The sequence below is a fragment of the Camelus bactrianus genome, chromosome 4, assembly GCF_048773025.1.
Source record: "Camelus bactrianus isolate YW-2024 breed Bactrian camel chromosome 4, ASM4877302v1, whole genome shotgun sequence".
Lineage (NCBI taxonomy): Eukaryota > Metazoa > Chordata > Mammalia > Artiodactyla > Camelidae > Camelus > Camelus bactrianus.
This window is the reverse complement of record NC_133542.1, coordinates 90058793-90083731: the sequence shown is the minus strand read 5'-3', so window position 1 is coordinate 90083731 and position 24939 is coordinate 90058793. Positions and strand designations below refer to the sequence as shown.

General features: G+C 42.1%; 1 protein-coding gene and 1 long non-coding RNA gene across 10 annotated transcripts in view; one reads left to right on the top strand and one right to left on the bottom strand.

Annotated features, from left to right (window-relative positions):
* The window catches only part of LOC123611975 (uncharacterized), a 132332-nt gene extending 131186 nt beyond the window's left edge, over positions 1-1146 (top strand). For all 7 annotated transcript variants that reach the window (XR_012506774.1, XR_012506775.1, XR_012506770.1 and 4 more), the window contains one exon: positions 742-1146. This is a non-coding gene — a long non-coding RNA (uncharacterized LOC123611975). The remainder of the gene's footprint in view (positions 1-741) is intronic.
* Positions 1-24939, bottom strand: part of RASEF (RAS and EF-hand domain containing) — a 56973-nt gene that overhangs the window by 31141 nt on the left and 893 nt on the right. For all 3 annotated transcript variants that reach the window (XM_074363132.1, XM_010967500.3, XM_074363131.1), the window contains exons 2-4: positions 9444-9590; positions 6156-6246; positions 2517-2612 (exon numbers count right to left, since the gene is read on the bottom strand). In XM_074363132.1, coding sequence (XP_074219233.1) covers positions 2517-2612; positions 6156-6246; positions 9444-9590 — 334 coding nt within the window. The remainder of the gene's footprint in view (positions 1-2516; positions 2613-6155; positions 6247-9443; positions 9591-24939) is intronic.

Here is a 24939-nt window from a genome sequence, read left to right as displayed (position 1 = left end):
ATTCAGTTAAGTTTAGAAATATACTTGCATATGGATGTGTAATTCTAGAAGCCTTCAATTTTAAACATTATACAACCTTATAAATCATTAAACTACATATAATCCAGAAGGATTTGAAAATATGCTTTAAATAATTTAAACATTTGAAAAGGGGATTTTATTATTTTATGAATTTTCTGTAAAACAATTAAAAAGCCTTTTTTTGGGAAACCATTCAACTATCAAGCAACGCAAACCACTCTCTTTCAATTATGTTGCATATGAGTCTGGACTCTTACATTCTCCCAAACTTTACCTGCATTTAACACTTTCTATCCTGTATCATAATTATTTATGAATGTTTTATCTCTCTTACTATAGTCCAAGATTTTTAACAGCAGAATTACTGTCAAAATCAACTATGTTTTCTTCACAATGATCTCAAAAAATGCTCATTTAATGATCTAAAGCAATAAAACTTAAATATGATATGAAGTTAGAGACATACACACAATAAAATTATATACACACGTGGGCTTTGCCTGCTGGCTGGCTGGTTAGTATTACCAGACTAAATTGGCTCAGAAGCAATCCTAACGTGGACAACAAAAATGTCTGTCCTATGCAAGGCTTACACCCCCTGGGAATGCAGAGATTTGTGGGTATCCATTAATGGACTATGAATGCACTGACCAAAAGGAAAGCCATATTTCATCAAATCTAAGTCAAAATCTACTCTGACACTAGACTTCATCTTGCCAGATGACACCAATGGAAGGTTTTCACACGGCTGTCTGAAACCAAGAGGGCCACTGATTTTAAGACCATGCCAATATTAAAGAAGAAAAACTGCTGAGGGAAAAATGAACTTCTCAGAAACAACGGCACAAGGTAATGACAATCGGAATAAATTTTTGTATAGTTCTTTACAGCCTTTAACGTGTTCTTCACATAAACCACCACTGGAACAAGTGAGAAAGCACCAACTGTGTAGAGACAGAAAGTCAACCCACTGTGTATCAGCCGAGTGACTTCAACAAGTTTTTAAACCTGGAAATCAGGTCCTCATCTGTAAAAGTGGGAAATTCACGCTCTCCTCAGAGAATATTTGAGAATTTGATTTTTTAAATTATGAAAAGAGCTTAATAAACTACAAAGTCAATAAAATGTCAGTTATTATGGTTAGATGGACAGTTTATTATTAATCCCATCTTGCAGATGTAAAGCTAGTGATGAGAACAATGAAGCCAACTGTCCCAGGTGTTATGAAAAGAGATTGACAGGGTCTTGATAAGGACTCAAGTCTCGTCACTCCTGATTCTTACTGTTCAGTGTCTATTTGGTCTCCATCATACGCTGTTTCAGGGCAAGAAACTCTGTGTCTCCTCTTGCAATCATTCTCTTAGTCTAAAGATTTAGGATTACATAGAAATAAGTAAGAATAGTGACTAGGAGAATCTGTGACGCTAGCACAAAGCAAGGGATTGGTCCATTCAAATTCTGTAATTCAAGCATAGTATGTACGGTCTAATTATCTCTGGAAATCAGATATAAGGTTGACATTGATAATAATTTTCCAAGAAGGATACTGGGGAGAATTCTTAATAATTCCAGAAGTTTAAATTGCAATAGCTCACAAAATGTGGCTGTCACTTAATCCCATTCAGTATGAACACTGGAAGCAGCACTAAAGGTTATCATACCAACAACCAGAGAAGCAAAGTGATGTGTCCGATTTCACAGTGCCACCTTTAGGGACGGTTATTTTTTAACTACCCATTTTTATTTTAGCTAAGACATTTCCATTAGTTATGGAGACAACCCACATGCAGGAAGTGATCTCAGCACTGTGCTGGAGCCAGCGTGTACCAGCAGGTGAGAACCTATTTATTTTCAGCGTCTCTTCCCAAACTCTGCATTTAGTGATGTCAGCTTGGTAGCCTGCAATCGATAATGGTGGGAGTATTTACAACGTGGAATTCAGCAAATGCTGCAAATCCCTCCTCCCTCCAGAACCTCTTGTTAAATACCTACCAGCAACCACTGAGTGAAATGGACTCTACTCAGAAACCAAATAGAGCAAAAGGCAAAACCAGTCACACCTTTGCCTTCACTTCAGCAGGTTCTCTCCCACTTCTTGCTGATTGGATAGCTGTACCCTTCATTCAGCTGAGTATGGGGCTGCGTGACCAGGAAAGACAGCGTGCCTGCTGCCATGAGCAGACAGTCCACTGGACACGTGGGGCTTGAGGGCACTTGGCTGGCAAAGACCAAGGAAAGAAAAACTGAGGTTTGATGGACAACTGTTCAAGGGATCAGAAATACTATATTAGATCCATGTAAAAGATAGGCTGCCCTTAGAAACAGAAAAAGAAATTAGGGGCCTTTAAAAAAATTCTTGCCAGGGAGTCCAGTCTGATTCTCACATCTGATCCATCTGCTGCTTCAATATGACTCTATATGTTTTCAGTTGCTAAAAATTTAGACACACTGAGATACTGATGCTGTGCCTCAGAGTCCAGTTGCCACACGCCTACCTTTCTGAGTTTCTTTATCGTCACCTGTAGATCTCCCACTTCTGTTTCATACTGACGTCTGAGGTCACTAAGGGCTTCCTCAGCTTTGCGTTTTTCCTGAAAGGAAAAAAAAAGATTTTGTTGACTTGGACAGGTTCTTCAAAACCCTAGAGGTGAGAAACATTGTGTGTCAAAACTAAGGCTGATCCCACGTCTCCTACACAGAGATGGTGAGAAGGAACCAAACTTTAGACGCTCAGCACCTCTGGAATGGAAATCTGCAAGAGTGAAAGAACTGCGGAATCCCACCACCTACGTGTGTACATCACCTGGGGTGACGCCTCTCAGACTACTACTCAGCTGTGACAGAGGGCTGTGGCACATCAGTTAACTAGCTAGCTAATTATTGCTGTGTTTAATTAAAAGCTATGGCACAGCCAAGGGCCCCCGTGCTTGCCTCAACCCTATCATGTCTTCAGGACTCAAGAAGGCCTGGTGGGTTTACTGTTTCTCCAAGAGCTTACACCTTATCTAAATTCAAATCACATCACCTGCAAACTTCTGAGCAAAGTGCTGCCCCACAAGGTTGGTGCTTTTCATGTGTGTTGCCCCTGGTGCAGAGAATGGCAAAAGGGGACCCAAAGAGGTCAGGAGCTGAGGTTCTCATGAGCCCAAATACCAAATATCTCCTAGTTTCCTTTTTCTCTTAACACATTATGGAGTTTTATATCCTATGTTCAGTATTCAAATAAAGTTTTAAGTTCCTAACAAGTGGCATTGAGTGTAATAAGACCTAAATAAATGGAGACTACACCAGGTTTGTGAATCATTCATTATTAGTAACATGCCAATTCTCCTCTAATTGATCTACAGATGCAATGAAGTCCAAAGCCCCAGAAGGTTTTGGGTTTTTTGTTTTGTTTTATTTTGTTTTTAGAAATTGACAAGCTGATTCTGTGGAAATTAAGAGGAACTAAAATAGCCAAGAAAACTTAAAAAGGAACAAAGTTGAAGAACTAACACTACTTGATTTTAAGACTTATTATAAAGCAACAGTCGTCAAGACAAAAGTAATAGTGGCATAAAGAGAGGCTAATCAATGGGGCAGAATGGGGAGCCCAGAAATAAACCCACTGTGAATACAGAAAACTGATTTTGGACAAAGTGCAGAGGCAATTCAGCAGAGAATAGATAGACTTTTGAACAAACAGGCTGGAACAATTAGATATGCACAAGCAAAAAAAAAAAAAGAACTTTGACCCGTACCTTGCAAAAAGGATCTTAAGTGTAAAACCTAAAACAATAAAACTTACAGAAGAAACAGGAGAAAATCTTTGCAACCTTGGGTTAAGCAAAGATTTCTGAAATACCAAAAGCATGACCCATGAAAGAAAAAACTGACAAGCTGGACTTCATCAAAATAAAAAAAATTCTACTCTTGAAAAGACACTGTTAGGAGAATGAAAAGACAAGTCACAACCTGGGAGGAAATATTTATAGATCAGAATATATAAAGAACTCCCAAAACTCAATAATAAGAAAACAAACAACCTAATTTTAAAAATAAGCAAAAGATTTTAACAGATGCTTCATCAAAGAAGACAGACAATGGTTGCCTGACAGGGAGGGACAAAGAAGGAAGGCACGACACAGGGGCACATGGAAGCTAACAGCATGTGGATGTACCCATTACCCTGCTGTGTGATGGTTTCTTGGTATAGCCATACGTCCAATCTTATATTCTACACTTGAGTATTGTACGTGTTATTACTGCGTGCCCATTATACCTCAATAAAGCTATTGCAATAAATATTTTAAAACCTCAACTGAAACCATGGGATAAACACTACATGTGCGAGAGGAGTCAAGGTCAGGAAGAGGTGAAGGTGGCCAGAGGACTAGGGGAGGGCATCAGGGAGAAGGGGAGACTTTCTCTGAGTCCTGCAGAATTTAGGAAAGCGGAAAGGAGTGGGGCAACAGTTATCAAGGCAAAGGGAAGAGTGAAAGCAGAGCAAGCAGCAGGGCCAGAGCTGCAGGATGAAGACCTGTGTGTGGGCAGCCAAGCTGAGCCGTGCTCAGTGGAGGGAAGTGCGGGCGAGTCTTTAGCTAGTCTGGAGGTGTTATTCCAGAGAGACTAGGAGATGGGGATGGACTGGCAAATGGGTGTCATCCCAGGGCCAGAGCTGCCCAGTTGGCAGGGGTGTGCTAAGGTTTCAGAGACCACGTCCATGCAGGGACTTACTGGCCACGTGTGCCATCGCTGTGCAAAAGAGAAATGGTGCTGTGGATGCCATGTATTTGCCTCCCCTGTACCAGAGCCAAGGAAAGGCGTTATAATTAACAAAACATGGATTTATAAGGGGCAGGGCCATGGTCAGGTGTCCATTACCAACAACCAACTTGGGAAGTGCTTAGCTGGAAGAAGCCATGAGATGTGAGGACAGAATTAACACATGTGATCGATAAGTATTTGATGAATGAATGAGTGCACAGATTAAATGGATGGAGAGGGAAAAGGCAAAAAAAAAAAAATGTCTGTTTCTAGACTAGAAAAAAATAGAGTGCTAACAAAGGAATAGGTAACACATTGCACAGAAGCTGGCCTGTGGACTCTGAACCACTCTGTTGAACATGACATCCAGTTATTAAACGTGTTATTAAGAGATAAGACAACAAAGAATCGAAGGCATGTAAGTGGTAAAGACACTGAAGGTGAAGAATCTGGAAGGACACAAGATACACAGAGCAACAGAAAAGAGCAGAACAGCAACGGCCAGGTGCCGCCCCCACACCTGGCACAGCTCCGGGCACGCATCCAGCCATCAGCCTGACCCTCCTCAAAGCAGGCGGGTGGCGTGGCCCACTGTGAAGCTGGAACGACAAAGGCTCAGAGGTTAGGTTATGTTTCCAGTGCCAGTCAACCTAGACAAGGCAGAGCCAGGACCCAAACTGAGGCCTTTCGGATGCCAACACCCAGGCCCTTCTCACTCAATTCTGCAGCCTCTCGAAGTTAACACACAGGGCAAATGAATAGAAAAAAAAAGGGAACGTTCAATCTAACATTAGCTACATAAGAAACAGACCTATTTCCTGTTTTCAGTAAACGTTAATCACCCGAATATATTTTATGAGGAAAAAAGATAATTATTTCTTCTGTGGAAATCACTGAAGGCAGCACCCAATTTTCAACTCTGAGAGTTCCTATACTGATGAGTAAAAGTATATTCCATAGCAAACACCAGAGTTTGCAGAGAGCATTTTAACGTCACTGTAATCTCGACCTGAAGTAGCAGCGGCCGTGGGCAGTGAGGCGGTGAGGGGTCAGAGGCGAGCCACCCTCCTCCACCAAAGGCGGGCTCTGCCTTCTCCTTCAGGCCTCAGCAATCCTGTCCCCTCTTCAGAGAGGCCCCTGGCCTCCGCACCTGTCATACACGCTGTTTCTTTACTGTGCTCGTTGCCATCTGAAATGATCCACTTTATCTGATGACTTCTTTACTATCTTTTTCTCTCTCCTTACTCTACCTCCCAAAAAACCCACCGCCACTAAAAACACCTTTGCTGAGAGCGCCGGACATGCTGCACCCAGAGGATGCCTGGTGCCCCGTCCATAAAGGTGCTCTGATGATTCGGTGCACAAACGGGCCCATCCCACAAACTCACATCTTTCCGCGTCTTGTGTTCCGCAGCCTGAATCCTCTGATCCATTTCCTCTTCCAACTCGCTCAGCTGCATGGCTGCCTTGTCCTGGGCTCTGAAATTCAGGAGGAGGCACACCTTTTCCTTATACTCTTGGACTTGTAACGTGAACAGAAAACTCTGACCTCAGCTATTTCAATCTCTCTATTTTACAGATGAGGAGAAACATACCGTTTAAAATAACAGTCCCTGTTCCTTCCACATAATAAAATGAGGTTGGCAATTTGACCAGTTGGGTGTAAGGGGACATTTAAAACTAGATATGAAATAAATGAAACAGAGTAGATTAAATGGTATTAAACTAGATTGTGGCAAAGAACAGAGAAAGATACCAAATTGTTGGGAGGCTCTTAATAAATTCTGAAAATCTTTTTGGCTGCTATGACAGAGATACATCCCTAGTCAAAAAGCAAAAACAACAACAACAAAAACAAAACAAAAACCTCCATGGCAAAGGGATAAGTTAGACACAATTCTGAAATTTAACTATATGACACACACAATGCTATATGCTATCGTTAGAAGGCAAAAAAAGAAGAGCTCTCAAAAAGTATTTCTAATCAGTTTCCTAAAGTTCAAGAATGTAGATATAGCTACCCTTTAGAAAATTCCTGTTTCTTTTATTAATATAATAAATCACATTTCTATGGAGGCAGAGCATACTGATTTGCCAAGAAGTTAGAAATGGGAAGGTTCTGTTGAGACAGTTTTATTTAGCAATTGTCCAGCATGGACACATCTGTCACTTTACAATGGTTGAATCTTCAGATTAAGCCCTAAAAAAATTATTTTTCTTCTCTCTCAGCTGTATGTTCAGTTATCTAAATTTTCATATGCATATGTCCTGCCTACTCAACTTGAAATCAGCCACCATGAGACTTAAGAGTCAATTTACTTGGATCGATGGTGTTAATAAAAGTAGAAACAGGACCTAAATAGAAGACCTTCCGCCTTCGAGTCTGATGGCTTCTGCTACATCATCCTGCCTGCTTTCAACTTATTTTTCCTTCCCAACACAATCTCTTCATGGATTAATTTAATTTCTACATAAGGTTCCAAACCAGTATTGATGGGAGAAAGGAGGAGCCTCAAAGTAAAATTTTGACTGACTTATCGCTGTTTTCTGCTCCCTGTTTACCTCCTCCTCATCCTACAGCCCGCCGAAGATTTTGTTAACCATGTCAGCTAGTTCTAGTTTGTTTGTAAACACCTGCTATTTGAAGTCTAGGAATTATATATCTCCATATCAACTTTGGATTTTTTTTTTGTCTTTTTTGGTCAACTCTGGGATGTAAATAGCTAAGCCACACATCCATTTCTCCTTTTGTTATGACCATTTTTTTCCAGCCATTCCTTCTAGACATTGAGTCCCAAACATCTGGGCCTCTGGGACTGCTCCTGAATGTGTTCCTTCTGCATTTTCACTTCTGAACAAGTGGTATGGAGGTCTTTTTCACTTCTTTCTTTTTCTTCTCCTTCTTCCCTTTTTTTTTTTTTTTTTAATAAATCAGGGTAGTCTATAATGACAGACTGTTTGCCCCTGCAATTGCTAATTCCCAGTCAAGTGTCTAGAATGTTGGGACTGTCCCCTCTAACCTTAGTCCAGGGCTACCAGGACACTGGGAACCCATTCTTCAGGTGCAGAACAAATAGATTGAGGCCCTCCCCTAAACAATAACAGAGGTAAGGATGGCTGGTCCTGAGCTAAGGATTTAGGGAATGTTCACAGTAGTCACTTAAACCCTTCAGCAAGGTCTCTGCCTGCTCCAAAAGTGGCCTTTCGGAAGCCCCAGGCTCAGGACAGAGCCTGACCACGGATCCCACCCGGAGAGCACCCCAGTGGGAGGAGAGAAGCACCAACAGCTCAGCATCACATGGCGTCGTCCCTCCAGAGGAGAGCAGCCTGGCTGGTGGTGAGAACACAGAGGAGAGAGTGCCATTCTTTTTTGCCCTTATGGGTTTACATGGGACTATCTGTAGAGGTCATGTATGGATGTGTGTGTCCCATGCATCTTTGTGTGGGTCTGTGTATGTGCACCTGTGTGTGTACAGTGGAGTTTGTTTTCACAGATACTAACTGGACTCTCTAAAAACTTAGTATGTGTGTCTGCTAGTCATCCCTCAAAGGAGGCCAAATCCTTTCATTAAAAAATCCTGTGAACAGTTCAACTCTTGCATGATTCTCAGGACTATAAAAACAGTCCTATTTAGCATCAATGGTTTAAAACATTTTCTCTTCCATATTTTAATTACCTTCAGTTACTCCACAGGGTCAACTAGACAGTTTTATTATCATCAAGTTGAGGGAAAGAATAAAGGGACAGAGGAACAGCCCTCACCTGTCCCCGTGCAAACCAGGGGGCATCCTATCGGGAGGTCATTGACAAGCTCGGGGCAGAGACCAGCACAGTGCGCAGCACACTGAGAGCTGCTGGTGGGGCACACGGCAGCAAGAATCAATTGCTGGATGTGTGCAGAGGCCAGGAATTGTGACGAACAAAACGCCCCCTTTACCCAACTTATGGTAAAGGTGTGGTCTTCCAGGAAGCAAAGAGGCTGATGTTCCGATGGCAACACATATAAATTCTCCTTTGGCACTGGGTTGCAGTAAGATACCCTGGGTAAGCCAGCTATGGCTTATGGAAGCTGTCTGCCTGAGAGTAAGGCTTTAGCAGCTTTACGCTTTCAGTTCAAGCTGGGTGAGGAGGGCGGGAGAGGGAGAGAAGCCCCGCTCAGCACCTACCATGTGACAGGCCCCGGCCAGGGCCTTCACCCATGACTCACCCATGAAGTCTCCACACCCCGAGGATGTGAATATTTACAGCCTCATTTTGCAGATGCAGAAGCCGAGATTCAGAGAGATAGCAACCTGCCCAAAGTCACTCACTTTTCAGTGACAAGGACAGGCTTCAAATGGAGTCTGCCTGCCTCTCTGGGTGAAAAGTTTCCTGGACGTCGCAAGTGGCTGGATATAAGATAACACACCTCTTTGAACTGTTCTGTATGGGATCATGGACCTTGAAGAGCTTCTGTGACAGGATCGTGGTAACATACTGATGGATTGCTGGCTGACCCTACAAAGAACTGCCTGACTCAGATTCCCTGGTGCTGGTTTAGTTTAGAAAGCTCCGAATTCCTCAGGTTCCAAAGTTCCCCCATACCCTAAGGTGATAAAGCAGTTCTGTCTCTGTGCCACTCGGTCAGAGAGCCCGGTAAATGACCCCTTCCGCCACTTAGGAAAGACCTCCATACCTCTTCACTGCAATGGCCAGGTTTTCCATTTCTGTGCTTTGAAGTTTGATCTCATGGATAAAGTTCTTTATAACATGTTCATAAGGCTGAACCAGTCTTGGCTCCACGAGGTTGATGTTTTGATACAAGGTACTAACTTGCTCTTTTCTGCCAAAAAAAAAAAAAAAAAAAACTAAAATTAAAAATTCAATAAAACCAAATAAAAGAATAAAAAGGCAAACTTTCAGAATATTTTTACCAAAGAGACACATAAGAACCAGGAAAGAAAAAAGCAACAACACCAGAATGACCAGAAGGGAGGGAAGACAGCAGTCAGAGACGCTGCTGCATTAGTCTTCATTTACTGTTACTTTTTTTTTCCACAATGGAACAGCAACTTCATTTCCCCCACAGCTTTACTGAGATACAACTGACAAATAAAAATTGTATATATTTAGGTTGTACAATGAGATTTTTCTCAGGTATACAATGTGCTGATTTAACAGAAGAAGATGGAGGCCTGTGAGGGCAGTGGATATGCACTGGGAAGAATTGACAGGGAAGGATATTTGCTTGTCACTGCTGTTTTTTTTTGTTTTTTTCTTTAATAGAAAAGTAAACAGACTTACAGAAAAAAATAGTTAGGAAACATTAAACCAATTACTTAACATGTTCCACCAATCCCTAATGAGATATTGCTCAGGCTTTACGATCATAAAAGTGCATATACATACCTATTATTTTATAGTCAGTTAAAATTATTTCATATGTATTATATTTATATGTGACAATCCTCATATTTGTTATTAACATTTATTGAAAGACAAATATTTCAGAGTCATTTCAAAAGAAAAACTGGTAAGACTGGGCAGCTGATCTGCTAGGGGACTTAGAAGTGAGTCAGTGAGGCTAGTGGTGCCCTTGACTCGAGTCTGGGAGCTGACGTGCTCAGTGACACAGACCGAAGACCAAGTGAAGACACAGGAAGACGGCCATCGACAAGACAGGGAGAGAGGCCTCTCCTCCAACTGCCAACACCTCATCTCAAACTTCCGGCCTCCAGAATTGTGAGAAAATAAATTTCTATTGTTTAAGCCACCCAGTCTGGTATTTGTTATCCGAAATACCTAGGCAACTGTAGCAAACCCTGGAAATTTCCAAGGTTACATGGTGACTGAGCTGGGGTTCAAACTCAGTCTGATACTACAGACCACATAGTCCACCATTACATTATGTTGCTCCCCAGTTGTGTTAAACATCTGAACCTTGGCAGAAGACACAGGATTCAAAATCATTCCATACAACTATGAAATACTGCGAAGTGTAAGGTATATATTAACCTGAAGCTTACTTAAGCATGGCCCTGAGGTGTGTCCATGTAGCTATAAACTTGACCAGGTTTGCTCTTAAAAATCAACTGCTCAATGTGTACAAAGGCCAATTATGATTCAAAAGAACAGCTCAAGTGAAACAATATTAATATACCTGCAGGAGCAAGTTGCTTTATTTGGTGATACAAGACACAGAAAGCTGCCATCACCCCTCCCATCAGAACTGAGTGCAAATATTGGCCGCAATAGTGAGCCATATTTATTAAAGAGCAGAAAAAAAATCTCTCCTCTTAGAATGTCCCACATAATTTCAATGCCCAACAGGATCATTAGCTTCTTTACCTTTGGCCATTCACTGACCACCAGCAGTATACAAAGCACAGCAACTTTCTGGCTAATAGGAACCTGCCTGTCTGTCAAGGATGGCCACTGAGATACTGGGACTGAGAGTCCTTGCTGCTTGGCTAACTGCACAGCAATAAAATGTTCAGGAGCAGCTGTCTCAGAAGATATCTTAATTTCTGAAAATTTCTAAAATAAGAAAGAAACGCCATGTCTGTAAATTCTCTTGGGTCCTTTCTTCGTGCTGGTACTGTACAGAATTTCAGGAACAGTTTACAGTGTACACACAGTTTAATTACAGAAAAAGCCTGCCACCAGCAGGAACTATGCTACATGGTTACCTGCTGTGCAGGAGACTAGCTGGGTACTCATCTATCCCGTTTCTTACTAGAGGGCACACAGGGGAGAACTGACTCCCCAGAACCCCAGGCAGGTAGGTCGGAGCCACGTGACTAGTTGTGGCCACTGGGATGGGAGCAGAAATGATGTGTTTCCATGCCTGGCTCCTAGAATCCTCTGTAAGATCTTTAGCTCATATTCTCATTATCTATATCTATGTCTATTTCTCTCTCTCTCTCTCTCTTCCAACCCCATCTCTCTCTCCTACTCTGCCTCCCTCCTTACTTCCTCATCCTCATGGCTGAGGTGAAAAACTCCGGTGTGGCAAAGCCATGTGATGAGATGTGTTTGAATCACTATGCTGCGAGAAACTGCTCGGGAAGGATTCCCCACTACCTCAATCTTCCTAACACATGAGAGAGAAATGAGGTTGTATTCTGTTGTGCCTAAGGCTTGGACGTACTTTGCTACAGTCATCTTGAGCTATAGAAGTTGGCTTTATAGCTTCCTATTTTTTTTTTTATCATCTTCCAGATTAAATTACTTTCTTGCCTCCTTCCTTGATAGCTTCATATTAACTAAGTAATAAAACTTCTATGACCAGGGTAAGTGTTTACTGCCACCATCCACTTCCCTTCAAGGGAACAAAAGACTATTCTGAAGCATTCATGTACTGAAGCAGACATTTATCAAGCACCTTATATATGCAGTCCCTGAAGTGACGTCAGCATTTACATGTGCTATTTACTTAACCCTCACAACCCTATGAAGAAGTTATCACTGGATCCCATTTACCACAGAGGAAACTGAGGTAGAAAGAGGTGAGTATCATCCTGGTATCGGAGCCAGGATTCCAGCTCAGCCCATCGGGCTCCAGAGTCTACCGCTCCAGGGAGGAGCTAGCTCTTCATGCCAAAAGTAAGCGCCAGCCTGCTTTTCAGGGATCCCAAGATTTTTTTCAAAATTATTTCAGAGGAGAATAGATATTATTGTTACAAGGACTGCCCACATCACAAAGGGACTCCTTTAAAGAATGAAAGCATGACTAAGATTATAATGAGATACTCTTATAAATTCTTATTTACCTAAGCTATTTGGGCAAAGCACTGCTGGACACAGTGAGGCACACTCTCACCTCCCCCTCCTTTTGCCTGCTTGCTTCATTTGGTCTGTATCTGTGAAACGAGAGAACTATCTGGATTATGCTGAAAGTCTGCAATGCAATGCACTTGGTGATTTTCACACCTGATGCAAAAACAAACAAACAAACAAAATACTTTATCCTAACAAAAGATAATACCCGGCCCCTCTATGTAACATTTAAATGCTGTGCCCTGTACAGGCAGCTAAACACCTACAGATTCTTCAGCTCAACCTACTGGATGCCATCACTTGGTGCCAAGACAGTCTATTGTTCTGCTCCTGAGACTGCAGGAGCCACCGGCCTCCCCCAGTGTCCTCACTCCTGACGTCAAAGGTTAAACAAGCAGACCGCACAATGCTGCTCACACAGCTCTGTTTTCTCCTGGGCCTGACCCTGGGTGGCTCCTCTGGGTGCTGAGAAGGGTGCCTGGTAGTGACAGGGCTCTGAGCACGTTTAATTCATTAAGTTCAGGGCCTCATTGAAGGCAGGTATGCTTGGATTCACAAATACCATGTAGCCCTGTTTACAGGTGTACCAGACAAATACGAGGTAAAGATTAAGGGTCAGGTCACACGTGTTAGTCAGCCAAGACAAAAAACAGCCTCTGCTTCTGTGCGGAAAGAGCCACGAACATTAAAAATAATCTAATTTATGTCTGAAGGAAAGAGACTGAAAGAAATACAATCAGAGAAAAATGCACCCTGGACTAAAAACCAGTTTTAGATGTTTAAAATCTGAACCTTTTCATCTTCTTGTTCAGTAAATTACAAGACGATCTGTACTAAAGACAGTAATAAACTGCTGATGAAAAATTCACAACTTAAAATTGTAAAATGAAATAATAAGCATTGTAAATTTCATATATTCCCATTGAAGCCAAGAGGGAAATTACATGAATTTAGGAGGAAAAAAAATCAGGTATAGTTAAGATAGGTAAAAAATTTTAAAGGCCACACATTTCCATAGGATTAACATTTTATTAGAGAGCACATATATATCTATGTTTGTGTATTTGTAATGTAAGGCCAGTAAGGCCAGTATTTAGAATGCCTGGACACCTCTGGTCTCAGGACACCCCTGAGAAATAGTCAAGTGCAGGCAACACCACTCCAGGATAAGGAACACGGTGACCCAATAGGGTTGGTAGGAAAATTGGCCCTTCTGATTCCAAGCCTTGCTACTTGAAACACTGAAATAAGAGAGCTAACCTATTTATTCAAACTGTAGGTTATATAGATCTAAAACCCTAAATGGTTTTCTGTGGACAAAAGCAAACAGTATTCAGTGCCAATGTCTACATCATTCTACGCTAGGGATGGCTGTTAGGAAACTGACACTATGACCCTAACACCTGAGCATGGGCAATTAAATATCCACGCAATCCAAAGGGTACCATGTTAGATCCTGGAGAGAAAAATGCTAAGAAACAGACTGAGTTCTTCCCCTCATTAGGCTCACCATGAAGATTAAGTACAAGATGCTCTGACAGCACAGAGCAGGTGGACATGACCAAGCCTTGGGGGATGATGACCTGAAAGATGAGTAGATGTCAATGGGCAGAAGTGGGGTGGGAGTGGCCTGTCCCAGGAACCAACAACCACAAGCTGACAGGACTGGGGGCAGGTGAGGGGTCAGCAGCAGTTCCTGTAAGTGGAAGAAGCTGGTGAGGCGGGAGAGCTCAGGGTGGGAGAGGGGGCCACAGCAGCAGACGGGGGAGAAGTCAGCGGGAGGCGGATGACCGCACAGGGCCTGGAAGCACCATAAAGACAAGGGAGGGGGCAGTTATTCTGAGAAGGTGGTAAGACCCTGGAAGGTTTGAAGAAAGCGATGACCTCATCTTCACAAAGTTTTGGTTGATGTAGAGAATTAAACAGAATTCTGAAACAAGTTTACAGAAAAGGTAAATCTAAGTCTAGTATAACTGAATCTAGAAATGTGGGACTTCAGGAGTCTTCCCTAGCTTCTACTTTATTATAGAATGTGTAAAATTACAGATAACTAAAATCTGATCATATAGACAAACAGATCAGTGGAACGGAACAGAGAGCCCAGAAAGAGACCCACATAAATAGAGTCAGCTGATCTTTCACAAAGGAGAAAAGACAACACAGTGAAGCAAAGATAGTCTTTTCAACAAATGGTGTTTGTGCAACTGGACATCCACATGTAAAATAACAAACCCAGACATAGATCGTACACCCTTCATAAAAACTAACTGGAAATGGATCACAGACCTAAACATACAATGCAAAGCTATCATATTCCTAGCAGATAACCCTAGGAGAAAACCTGGATGACTGTGAATATGGTGATGCCATCACAAATACAACACCGAAGGCACGATCTGTGGAAGAAATAACCGATAACCTGAACTTCGCTAAAGTTAAGCACTGCTCTGCAAAGACAACATCAAGAGAATAAGACAAGCCACAGACCAGGAGAAAATATGCGCAGAAGACACCATCTGATAAAGAACTACTATCCAAAATGTACAAAGAACTCCTAAAACTCAACAAGAAAAATAACCTAATTAAAAAACTGGTCAAAGACCTTAACCAACACCTTGTCAAAGAAGACATACAGCTGGCAAATAAGCATAAAAAAGGTACTCTACACAATATCTCATCAGGGAAATACTAATTAAAACAACAATGAACTATCACTACACACCTATTACAATGGCTAAAATCCAGGACACTGACAACACTAAATGCTAATAAGGATGTGGAGCAACAGAAACGCTCATTCATTTCTATTGGGAAAGCAAAATGGTGCAGCCATTTTGAAGGCAGTTTGGCAAATTTCAACAAAACAAAGCATTCTTTTACCATATGATCCAGCAATTGTGCTCCCTGTCATTTACCCAAAGGAGATGAAAATATATGCCCCCACGGATGTTTATAGCAGATTTATTCATTATTGCCAAAACCTGGAAGCAACCAATATGTCCCTTAGGTGAACAGATTATAATAAACTGTGGTGCATCCTGACAATGGAGTATTATTCAGCACTAAAAAGAAATGAGCTATCAAGCCATGCAAAGACACAGAGGAACTTCAAATGCATGTTACTAAGTGAAAGAAGCCAATCTGAAAAGACTACATACTTTATGATTCCAACTATATGACATTCTGGAAAAGGCAACACTTGGAGACAGTAAAAATATCAGTGGTTGCCAGTGGCTGGATGAGTAGTCGGAGCACAGAGGATTTTTAAGGCAGTGAAAATACTTTGTATGGCATTATAATGATGGACACATGTCATTATACATGTGTCCAAACCCGTAGAACGTACATCAACAGGAGCAAACGCTAAAGTGAAATAAGGAATTTGGGTGATAATGATGTATAAAAGTAGAGTCATCAGTTGTAACAAATGTACCGTCTGGCGAGGGTTGTTGGTGACGGGGGAGGCTGTGCATGTGCAGGGGAAGAGGGTATATGGGTAGTCTCTGTACATGCCTCCTCATTTTGCTATGAACTTGAAACTGCTCTAAAAAATAAAGTCTTTTTAAAAATCTGATAGTTTATTTTTCTATAGGAGTAAGAATAATGAGTGTATTCTCTCTAAGGTGACACCAGCTGACCTTTTTTTTTTAACATTTTTTATTGATTTATAATCATTTTACAATGTTGTGTCAAATTCCAGTGTTCAGCACAATTTTTCAGTCATTCATGGACATATACACACTCATTGTCACATTTTTTTCTCTCTGAGTTATCATAACATTTTGTGTATATTTCCCTGTGCTATACAGTGTAATCTTGCTTGATGCCGTGAAAAAACCATCCTGTCATTTAGCCAGTTGAGGGGAAAGGCTTAGCCTCTTTCCCCCGTACGAGTTAAGTAAAAACGAATAATTTCAAAATGTGCTTTTATTACATAGTACACATACTTCCAGAATAAACCCCAACTAACTGGAAGATAAATTCCAATGGCCAAATCTAGCCACGCGGCTGGAAAGGGGCAGCATTGGTTCTCTTTCTGAAGTTCAAGTCTTGCTGCACAGACAGGATGTGCCTCTGCCCACGAACAGCTGTGCACCGGCCGCCTAACTGGAAGTGATTCTGGTCTGTGTTCTCACAATAGGTTTGGCTCTTCATTAACTCAGTTACATGGAATAGTGACCTGGCTCTCCCTTCTAGAGAAAACAAACAATGGTCTATTCAAACTGGTTCCGCCACCCCACAGACTGGGAAAGACAACTGGTCTAGTGGCCTGGCTTTTCTCAGCTCTGTTTTGTGGCTGCTGAGTCAGAGGACGATCTAGTCCAGGTATTCACCCACCAGTGCCTCACCCAGGGCCCCAGCCCGAAAACAGCCCCTGCAGTCAACTTCCTTCTGGATTCACGTCTGCCCACAAAATAGTTTACTTGCCTCAGTACTTATTTGGGTAACATTCCCCAAAAGGCTGTAAAATGGAAATTTCCTGGAAGACAAGTGTGTTAACTAGGTTTATTCAAAGCCTAGAAACACTTCAAGTTGCAAATTGCTTCCTATTTAGAATCACTGAAATTTAGTTTCTGGAAATTTGCCAACGAAGGGAGGAAGACAGAGCCAGCAAGAGGCATGTGCTGAAGGTTTAGGGACTTGAAACAGCTGAGGGCTTCTGAAGTCATGAAGGAATAGCACATAGGGTAAATGTAACAGCCTGGCTAATTCAAATGCTTCCCCACCACATCCTGGCTTCATGACCCAGGCTTCCTGACACTTAACGTCTGAGCTCCAGTTTTCTTGGTCATAAAGTGACTAAAGGACTGGAAACTACCATGGAACGTGAGGATGAACCCTCCTGAAGCACATATGATGTGCAGGCACACTGTACGTCATCAGTGACTATCAGCCCCTGTTACAATTTGTTACTCCTCCTGACTCCTCTACCCAAAGGAGGTGGAGGGAAGTAGGTGGTTATCTCCTGTCTGCTTCTGTGCTGTATTTTGGAAAAGGGCTGAAAGGAAGACAGCATGTGGTGTGGAAGCCCCACGGACAGAAATGTCATCTTATGGGGCCAGTACAGAGGAAACTGAAAAAGAGAAGCAGGTCACACCTGAGGTCAGTCTGCAAAGCTTATGTAGTCTGGGGGTCAGTAAACCTCTTCTGTAAAGCACCAGGTATATAAAATGTTTACCATCTCTGTTACAGCCACTTAACTCTGCCATTATAGCAGGAAAGCAGCCACAGACCATAATCAATGAATGAGTTTGGTTGTGTGCCAATAAAACTTTATTTACACAAACAGGCAGAGGGCCAAGTGGGCCTTACTTTGATCCCTGTTACAGTCTATTCGCATAAGGCCCTGAGCACAGGAAAGGGGCTGGGGCAATGCAGACCTAACCCTTCTGTAACCAGGAAAACAGGCCGTCGCTCACATCCTGCTCCTAGGTCCGTATCAAATTTTTTCACTTATGGACATCACATCATCAGTGTGCTCCGCATGTGGGCATGGATATGAGAACACGTGCCTCTTCACGGCTGAGTACTGGCCTTATAACGCATATTCTCCCTTCCAGTATTCTCTTCTATCAACTTACCTTGAGTCAAGTTAAACATAGGCATAATCTAGTAACGTTACTGCAACTAGGTGTATTATCGTTATTTTGCACTGAAAATTTCTATTTGGCAAGAAAGATAGGGGCTGGGGAGAAAAATAAAGGGCACTATGTCAGTTTCTATGCAAAAATTTCCCTTTAGATGACATCTGTCACCTTGCCAGTTTTGCCAGGAACAAATCCAGTTTAAGCCTGTTGTCCTGTAGCCTATCCACTTTAGCATTTATCTATAATCTTCCCTTTTCTGTAATCAAAAAGTTGCATTAATAGTTGGCAACTGTTACTAAACTGTGCACTAACTATGCCTTAAAGTTACTAACAGCTGCATTAAAAGAAGCCAGGGTGAGTTGGCGGATCTGCACTTTTTACCTCCGGCGTTCACCTAGTAGTGAGTGAGACATCCGTGGAGTGAAAAGACTTGCCATTAGCGTGCGGCTAAATCAGAAGACAACCAGTGATAAACCCATCTCTCCTTTCCTGGCTCTTTCCAGACACAGTGTAACTAAGACTTTCCTTTCAGGAGCAGGAAACAGAATAGTCACTGATAAAACAAATTAAGCTTGGACAAGAGAAGATGGAGACAGGCAACCCCTACGGGTCCCAGATGGTGATGGAGAAAGATGGACAGGGCTGCCCTGCGGGCCACCTGGAGAACCCATTGTGCCGCTACCTGCCAGACAGTGCTGCTGGGCAGCCATCTGGCCCACTCAATGGGAAATCAGGAAGTTACAGGTACGGTGTACATGAATTAGGTACAGAAGACAGAAGTCTGAGTGTCCTGCCACAGGGCAATAGAAAGTAACCACAATGTTCTCCCTACTATGATTTAACTATTTTTAGTATGGCTTAAATGTATAACCGGTTATTTTACTGGATGGTAATGCTTTATATTTTGCAATAAACCCTTTTAGCAACAATGATCTCACAAAACAAAGGTGCATCCTTAATAAAATGTTGTCCTTTCCTCAAGAAAGATGGTGATAAATGTGTAACTTGCATGAGATATTTAACTGTCACAGCCAAGAGGAGCCTAAGGAGACATGACGACTAAGTGCAGTGTGGTGTCCTGGGTGGAATGATGGAGTCAGAAAAGGATATTAGGGAACAGCTGAGAAAATCTGAATAAAATACGGACTTCAGTTACTAACACTGTATCAGTACCATTTAATTAATTTTGAAAAATGCACCACGCCAATGCAAGATGTTAGTAATGAAGGAAAGTGGGTGCAGGTTATATGGGAACTCTCTGTACTATGTTCACAATTTTTCTGTAAACCTGAAAACATCCTTTAAAAATTGTATACAATCTGCTAAGGCCTTCTTTAAAGTCTTTCTCAAAGGTTACAAGAGTCTGTTCTGAAAATCATATAACCAAATGAGAATTTATTTTCTATGGCATCTTTGAAATATTTTAAAACTATTTGTATACATGTAGTTTGTTTAGTTACTGTACAAAAATACCATAGAAAAAATTTTAATTTACTTTTAACTTGAAGAATCATTGATTTTTACCTACGCTCCTTGCTATCTAACCATCAAACCAAAGATAAACTAATAATGGTTTTCTGGTGTCTCTGTTTTATGCAGAGATGGACGAAAAAACATCAAACTAAAGCAAACTTAGTCATAGAGATTTTCTTACAAATTTTCTTGAACACATTTCCCCCTTAAAATAAAATGTTGTTGACAACTTCAATTTCAACATTTCAACAGTTAAAACCCTTGGAGAGGTTCCTGGTCTCATTCAATGATGCCTGGGGTGTATTTTCCACAAGGAGGAAGTTCCCTGAGATGCACTCCCCTGCTTATCAGCTTTGTACTTCATTCAGTCCCCAGCAACCAGCAGGAAAGTTTAATCACTCTTTCTTTTGATTTTCTGAAGAACTGAAGGGTGATCTTCTGGAATGTGATTAAAAAAAGAAAGTAGCCAAAAATCCTGACTTTTTCACATCATTCCAGGGTCAGATGCCCTGAAAATTAGTCCACGTTGTGTTCCCAGAGCGCAGCCCACTCAGAGAGCAAACAGCCTTCAGATCTGCAAACACCATCGTCTCCTGAAGGAATCTGACCTCAATCGCTCAGGAGAGCCGAGGAAAGAAAAACCGGTCTTCTCTTAAATGAGTCATCATCTTAACACACAGATTCATCAGATAAGGACAAAGCAACTTCGGTCAGCTGGGTATTCACATTTATCTCCATTTACATTTTTCATCCCAAATCTTTACTCTTCCCTGGTTTCCAGTTCTGGTTCCCTGAGGTATGAGCTGCCCCCTCTCACCTGTGTGGATAACATCCCTTCTGGGCAGTACAACTGGCCTAAAGTCTACTAAACAAAATGGAAATGAATGCTGAATGGTCGCTTTACACAAGTGATACTAAAGAAGGAGCTGTCATAAAGTTATTACAATAATCTGCTTGAGCGGGCAAGGAGAACCCACAAAGCAGTCATATCTGTTTACCTCCACATACAGTTTTGTAAATATCTCTGTATAGATATAGAGAGACAAAGATAGAGATACAGAGATAGATAAAGATACACACAAAGATAGACAGATAGACTGATAGATAGATAGATGCCCCCAGTTCTGAAGGCAGAAAAGGCAGAGAACCTCTGGAAAGCCCGTGGCTAGCACACGGATAGGCCCAAAGCCAGTGCCAAAGGTCAGCATCACACACAAAAACACCTCTGAACCCCTTCCAGGACTGAGGTCCCACCCACCATCGTGCCTCAAGGCTAGAACAGATCTTTACCTCCTTGGATGAGCATCAGATACTACTGACCATATGAGTGAAAAAAATACATTTATCTTCAAACACTACAAACACAGTCCAAAGCACCCAGCTGCTCCCATTTTCAAGAGCTCAGATTAAACTGAGAAGAGCTGATTTAACTCTCACATCTCAAGCTGGCTCAGGGCCATGTACTCATTGAGTGGGAACAGAGGGGAAACTGAGGCACTGCCTAATCAATCAGTCAGTGTCTCTCCATCTGTCTATCAGTCTTCCGCCTCCTCTCACCCCGTCCCCCTCTTTCTCCGTGTCTCCAGCCCTCTCTCTGTGTGTATTTCTCTCTCTTTGGGTCCATCTTGCCAAGCACCGTACCATGGATGTGAAGTGGGCTTCTAATGCAGCCACGTTATTACAAAAGAGGACGATCAGAGGAAAAAGCTCTGAAGTGGAACCCAAGCAAGGGAAATGTAAAAGAAATCCTGACCAGCGCTGAAATTATGCCTCTGCTTAGCTGTAGTTACGTGTTTTTAAAAATGTCCTCGTAAGTGGGATTGGTGTTCAACTGGTGCTCTTTTCCTCTCTTTCAGTTACAGGGACGTGATCCAGCAGCCTGTTTTCACAATCCGTATGCAGCTCACACGTGGGTAGCCCTGGTTCTCCTCAATTAAATTTCTTGTTTCTAAATTATTCAACAAAAGCTTCTTCAACACTGTGCATGCTCATACAAACCATGTGAAACAGCTCACCACACAGGTCTGATTTTGCTGCCTGGACAAATCCCTCCCTAGTCCTGTTTAGCAGGTCACCAATCGCACTACCCTTGTTACACCAGAGACACCCACCCAGGGTATGTTCCTGATCCGGCTTTTGTGGCAAAACCAGTGCCCATCACAAATCCATCGTGGTTCCGGTGCCAGCTGAACCTTCTGTTTCTGTTTGTGAGAATGTGTGGTTCTAAGTTAATTTATCAAAGTCAATCAGTCCACAAATGACACTTAAAATCGCTACAAACAGAACTAAGAAAACACTGAAAAGTTTCAGCACTGACTGGAGGAGAGAGAGGAACTCCTGCCATCCCTCTGTCTCGGTCAGATGCTCAGTGTGCACAGCATCTTCTCTCCTTGCTAGTCTCTCAACACACCAGCTCTCACCAGGAACTTGAAAGTACAGGGAGGGAACCAACAAAAGAAATGAAGAGAATGCAGGCAGCACGAACTAACTGCATTCTCAGTATATGAAGCAAGGAATCACAAGCTTATTCGATTCATTCAACAAATATTTACTCAGTACATGATTGAGCACCTACTGGGTACAAACTTCCCTTTCACCAAGATAACACCCCTGGCACGAGAAATCGGTTAGGCTGCATTATTACAAGTCTGCACTCTCTCCCCACTTCATGGATTTTTCTGGCTGGATACTATCCTCCTTCCAGAATTCTCTTACATAACTACACTGCCTTGCCCGTTCTGGCTTCACCCACTGGCTGACCTACTTCCAGCTTACTAGGGAGGGGTGACCGCCTGTCCTGACCCTCTGGACCTATTACACCTGCCCAGCTCAGATTAACAGGTCACATGGCTGCTCAGGACCCGCCCCTCCCCAGCCTGTAGGGAAAGGGGTCCCTCAGTTTTCTCAGAGAAAAGGAACTTAAGAATGTGTTAACACACATCCCAGAGACTACTTTTACCCTTTCAAAATGCAATATTACTTTCTCTCTGATACCATAATTATTGATGACTGGGGATTTTAATCCAAATATGCTTAATATTTTGATCTAAGAGTGTGAATGATCTTTGAAAGGGAAATCATTACCATGTTTTGCCTCTACAGGAACCAAACATTTTTATATCTGATATCTGGTACTTCCCCAAGCTGGGCATGAATGCTCAGGAAAGGGATGGGACAGGGGAACACCTGGGGGAAGATGGAGTGCCAGGTGGGAAACCAAGCCACCAGATGAAATGACACACCTTCCCAGAGAGAGAATTTCCCCCTGGAAGAAAATACAGTATTTTATGTTAAAACAAGCCCCACTATATTACAAGTAAAATGAACAAATATGTAATTTTTTAAGATTAAAAACTCAAGACTTCACAGAAAGTCCCTGCTTACAGCAGTCTGTCAGGCTAAGTCCATGAGATATGGGGTTTCCTGCAAATAACTCTCCTGCCTTTACACGTTCTCCCAGGAAAGTTTTGAGAAACGTTTTACCCACACTGTGAACTTCTTGAGGGCATGAACTACATCTCCTCCTCTTCACTTCCAGGGACCTAGGATACCACCCTAGCCAGTGTCGGGCACAAAGCAGGCACTCAATGTTTGCAGAATTAATTTGGCTGAAATAATGGCAATGGCATTGTCAATAACAACAGATTTTTATCACGTTTGAATGGGAGGCAGGGAAGGTGAACAGCTGTATGAGGAAGTGGAATAGGAGCCACCCAATTTACCAAAATAGTTCATGGCTGCCATGGGAACAATCAGACAGGGCAACTCAGTTTAGTTCTTTTCCACTTCAACAAGTACAGGAAGGCAAATATTGTACTTGTTAATCTCACAGAAGACGGGAGGTGGGGCTTAGGACACAAGTCTACCAGGTGACACTGGTGCCATTAAATTTAATAACATCTGAGAAGTTGTTGAGGCATCATGATAATAATAATGTCACCAATAATATTAAGTTCTGGTTTGTATGCTTATCCAAAGAAAGTCATTTTGATCTTTTAAAGGAAGTGTCAGATATTTGCCGCTGAGACTTGACAACTCTAAGTGTGTGTGTGTATGTGTGTAAAATATGGTGTGGGCTCACCTATCCTTATCCCTAATATTGTTACCTTTTTTAATTACCTGGCTCCAAACCAAGCTACAGATGAAAGATGATTCAAAGTACATGGCTTATAGCAAAGTTTACATTTTTCTACTTCCTCAGTGGAGACACTGCATTTTCACTCATTCGTAAATAACAGAAAAGACGGGTATCACACCCACTTTCTCTACACAGTCCCTCTTATATTGCGATGAGTCACTTTCTATGCCCAGTATTCCCTGAACTTCCCAAACCGGAGGGAGAAGTTGGGCGGAGAAGGAAGTGAGGACTCCCAGCCCTGCAGGTCTAAGCTGTGAATGGGTGAGCCCAGCGACTGCTGCCTTCCAGGGCTATTTCCTTTTCTGTCTTACGTCTTAGATGTGTGAACTGCCAACCAAAATGATGCCTTCCAGATCTTCCAAATAATGACAGCTAGAGATTCATAAAATTTCAAAGAAACTCCAGAGAGCAGAGAAGCATTTTACATTTTTAACATGTTTGTGGCACCTGAGGAAGCAGTGAAAACAGCTCAAGACATACCATGAGTACCGGCAGAGAGAGATGTAAATTAACCTCAATTAAACCTGAGCATTTTTCCCTCAATGCCCCGAACCTGCAGGCATCCTCCTTTTACCTTAGAGTTAAGTAACTTGATGTTGTTATTTCTGTTGGAGCCACAGGAGTAGAGAATTTATTGTATGATTTAATTATTTCATTCTGTGTATAAAAAATGAGTTTTTCAGATCACAACATCTGGGATCAAATGTTGCTCTTTTACTAACTCGTCAAGTCCCCTAACGTCTTTAGGTCTAAATTTCTCCATCAGTCAGAGATAAGAAAGTCTATCTTCCCAAGGTTACTGTGGAAATTAAACTAATGAACTTGTAAAATGCCTAGCACATAGTAGGCATCAATGAACATTTATGCGCAGCAATATAAATGCACAACAATGTCTTGTTTTCTACGGTGTAGCAGGAAAATGACAAATACAAAAACTACTACAGAGAATGCCAAATTGGCTAACGGCCCGAGTCACGCTCAGGGCTGCCGCTCCCTGCAACCCGGAGGCCTGGAGTAGGAGGTGACGTAATCAAATCTTTGAGGAGTCGGGAGCGCTCCTAAACCGGTGTCTTGGAGGAATCCACAGCCGCTGAGGATTTCACTCTGGCCTGTGTAACTAGAAAGTGCTCTTTGCAGGGCTTAGCTATGAGCAAGTAAAACTTTCCCCCCAAACTCTGACTCCGAACGCGTATCCTTTTCTTAACTCTAGGGTT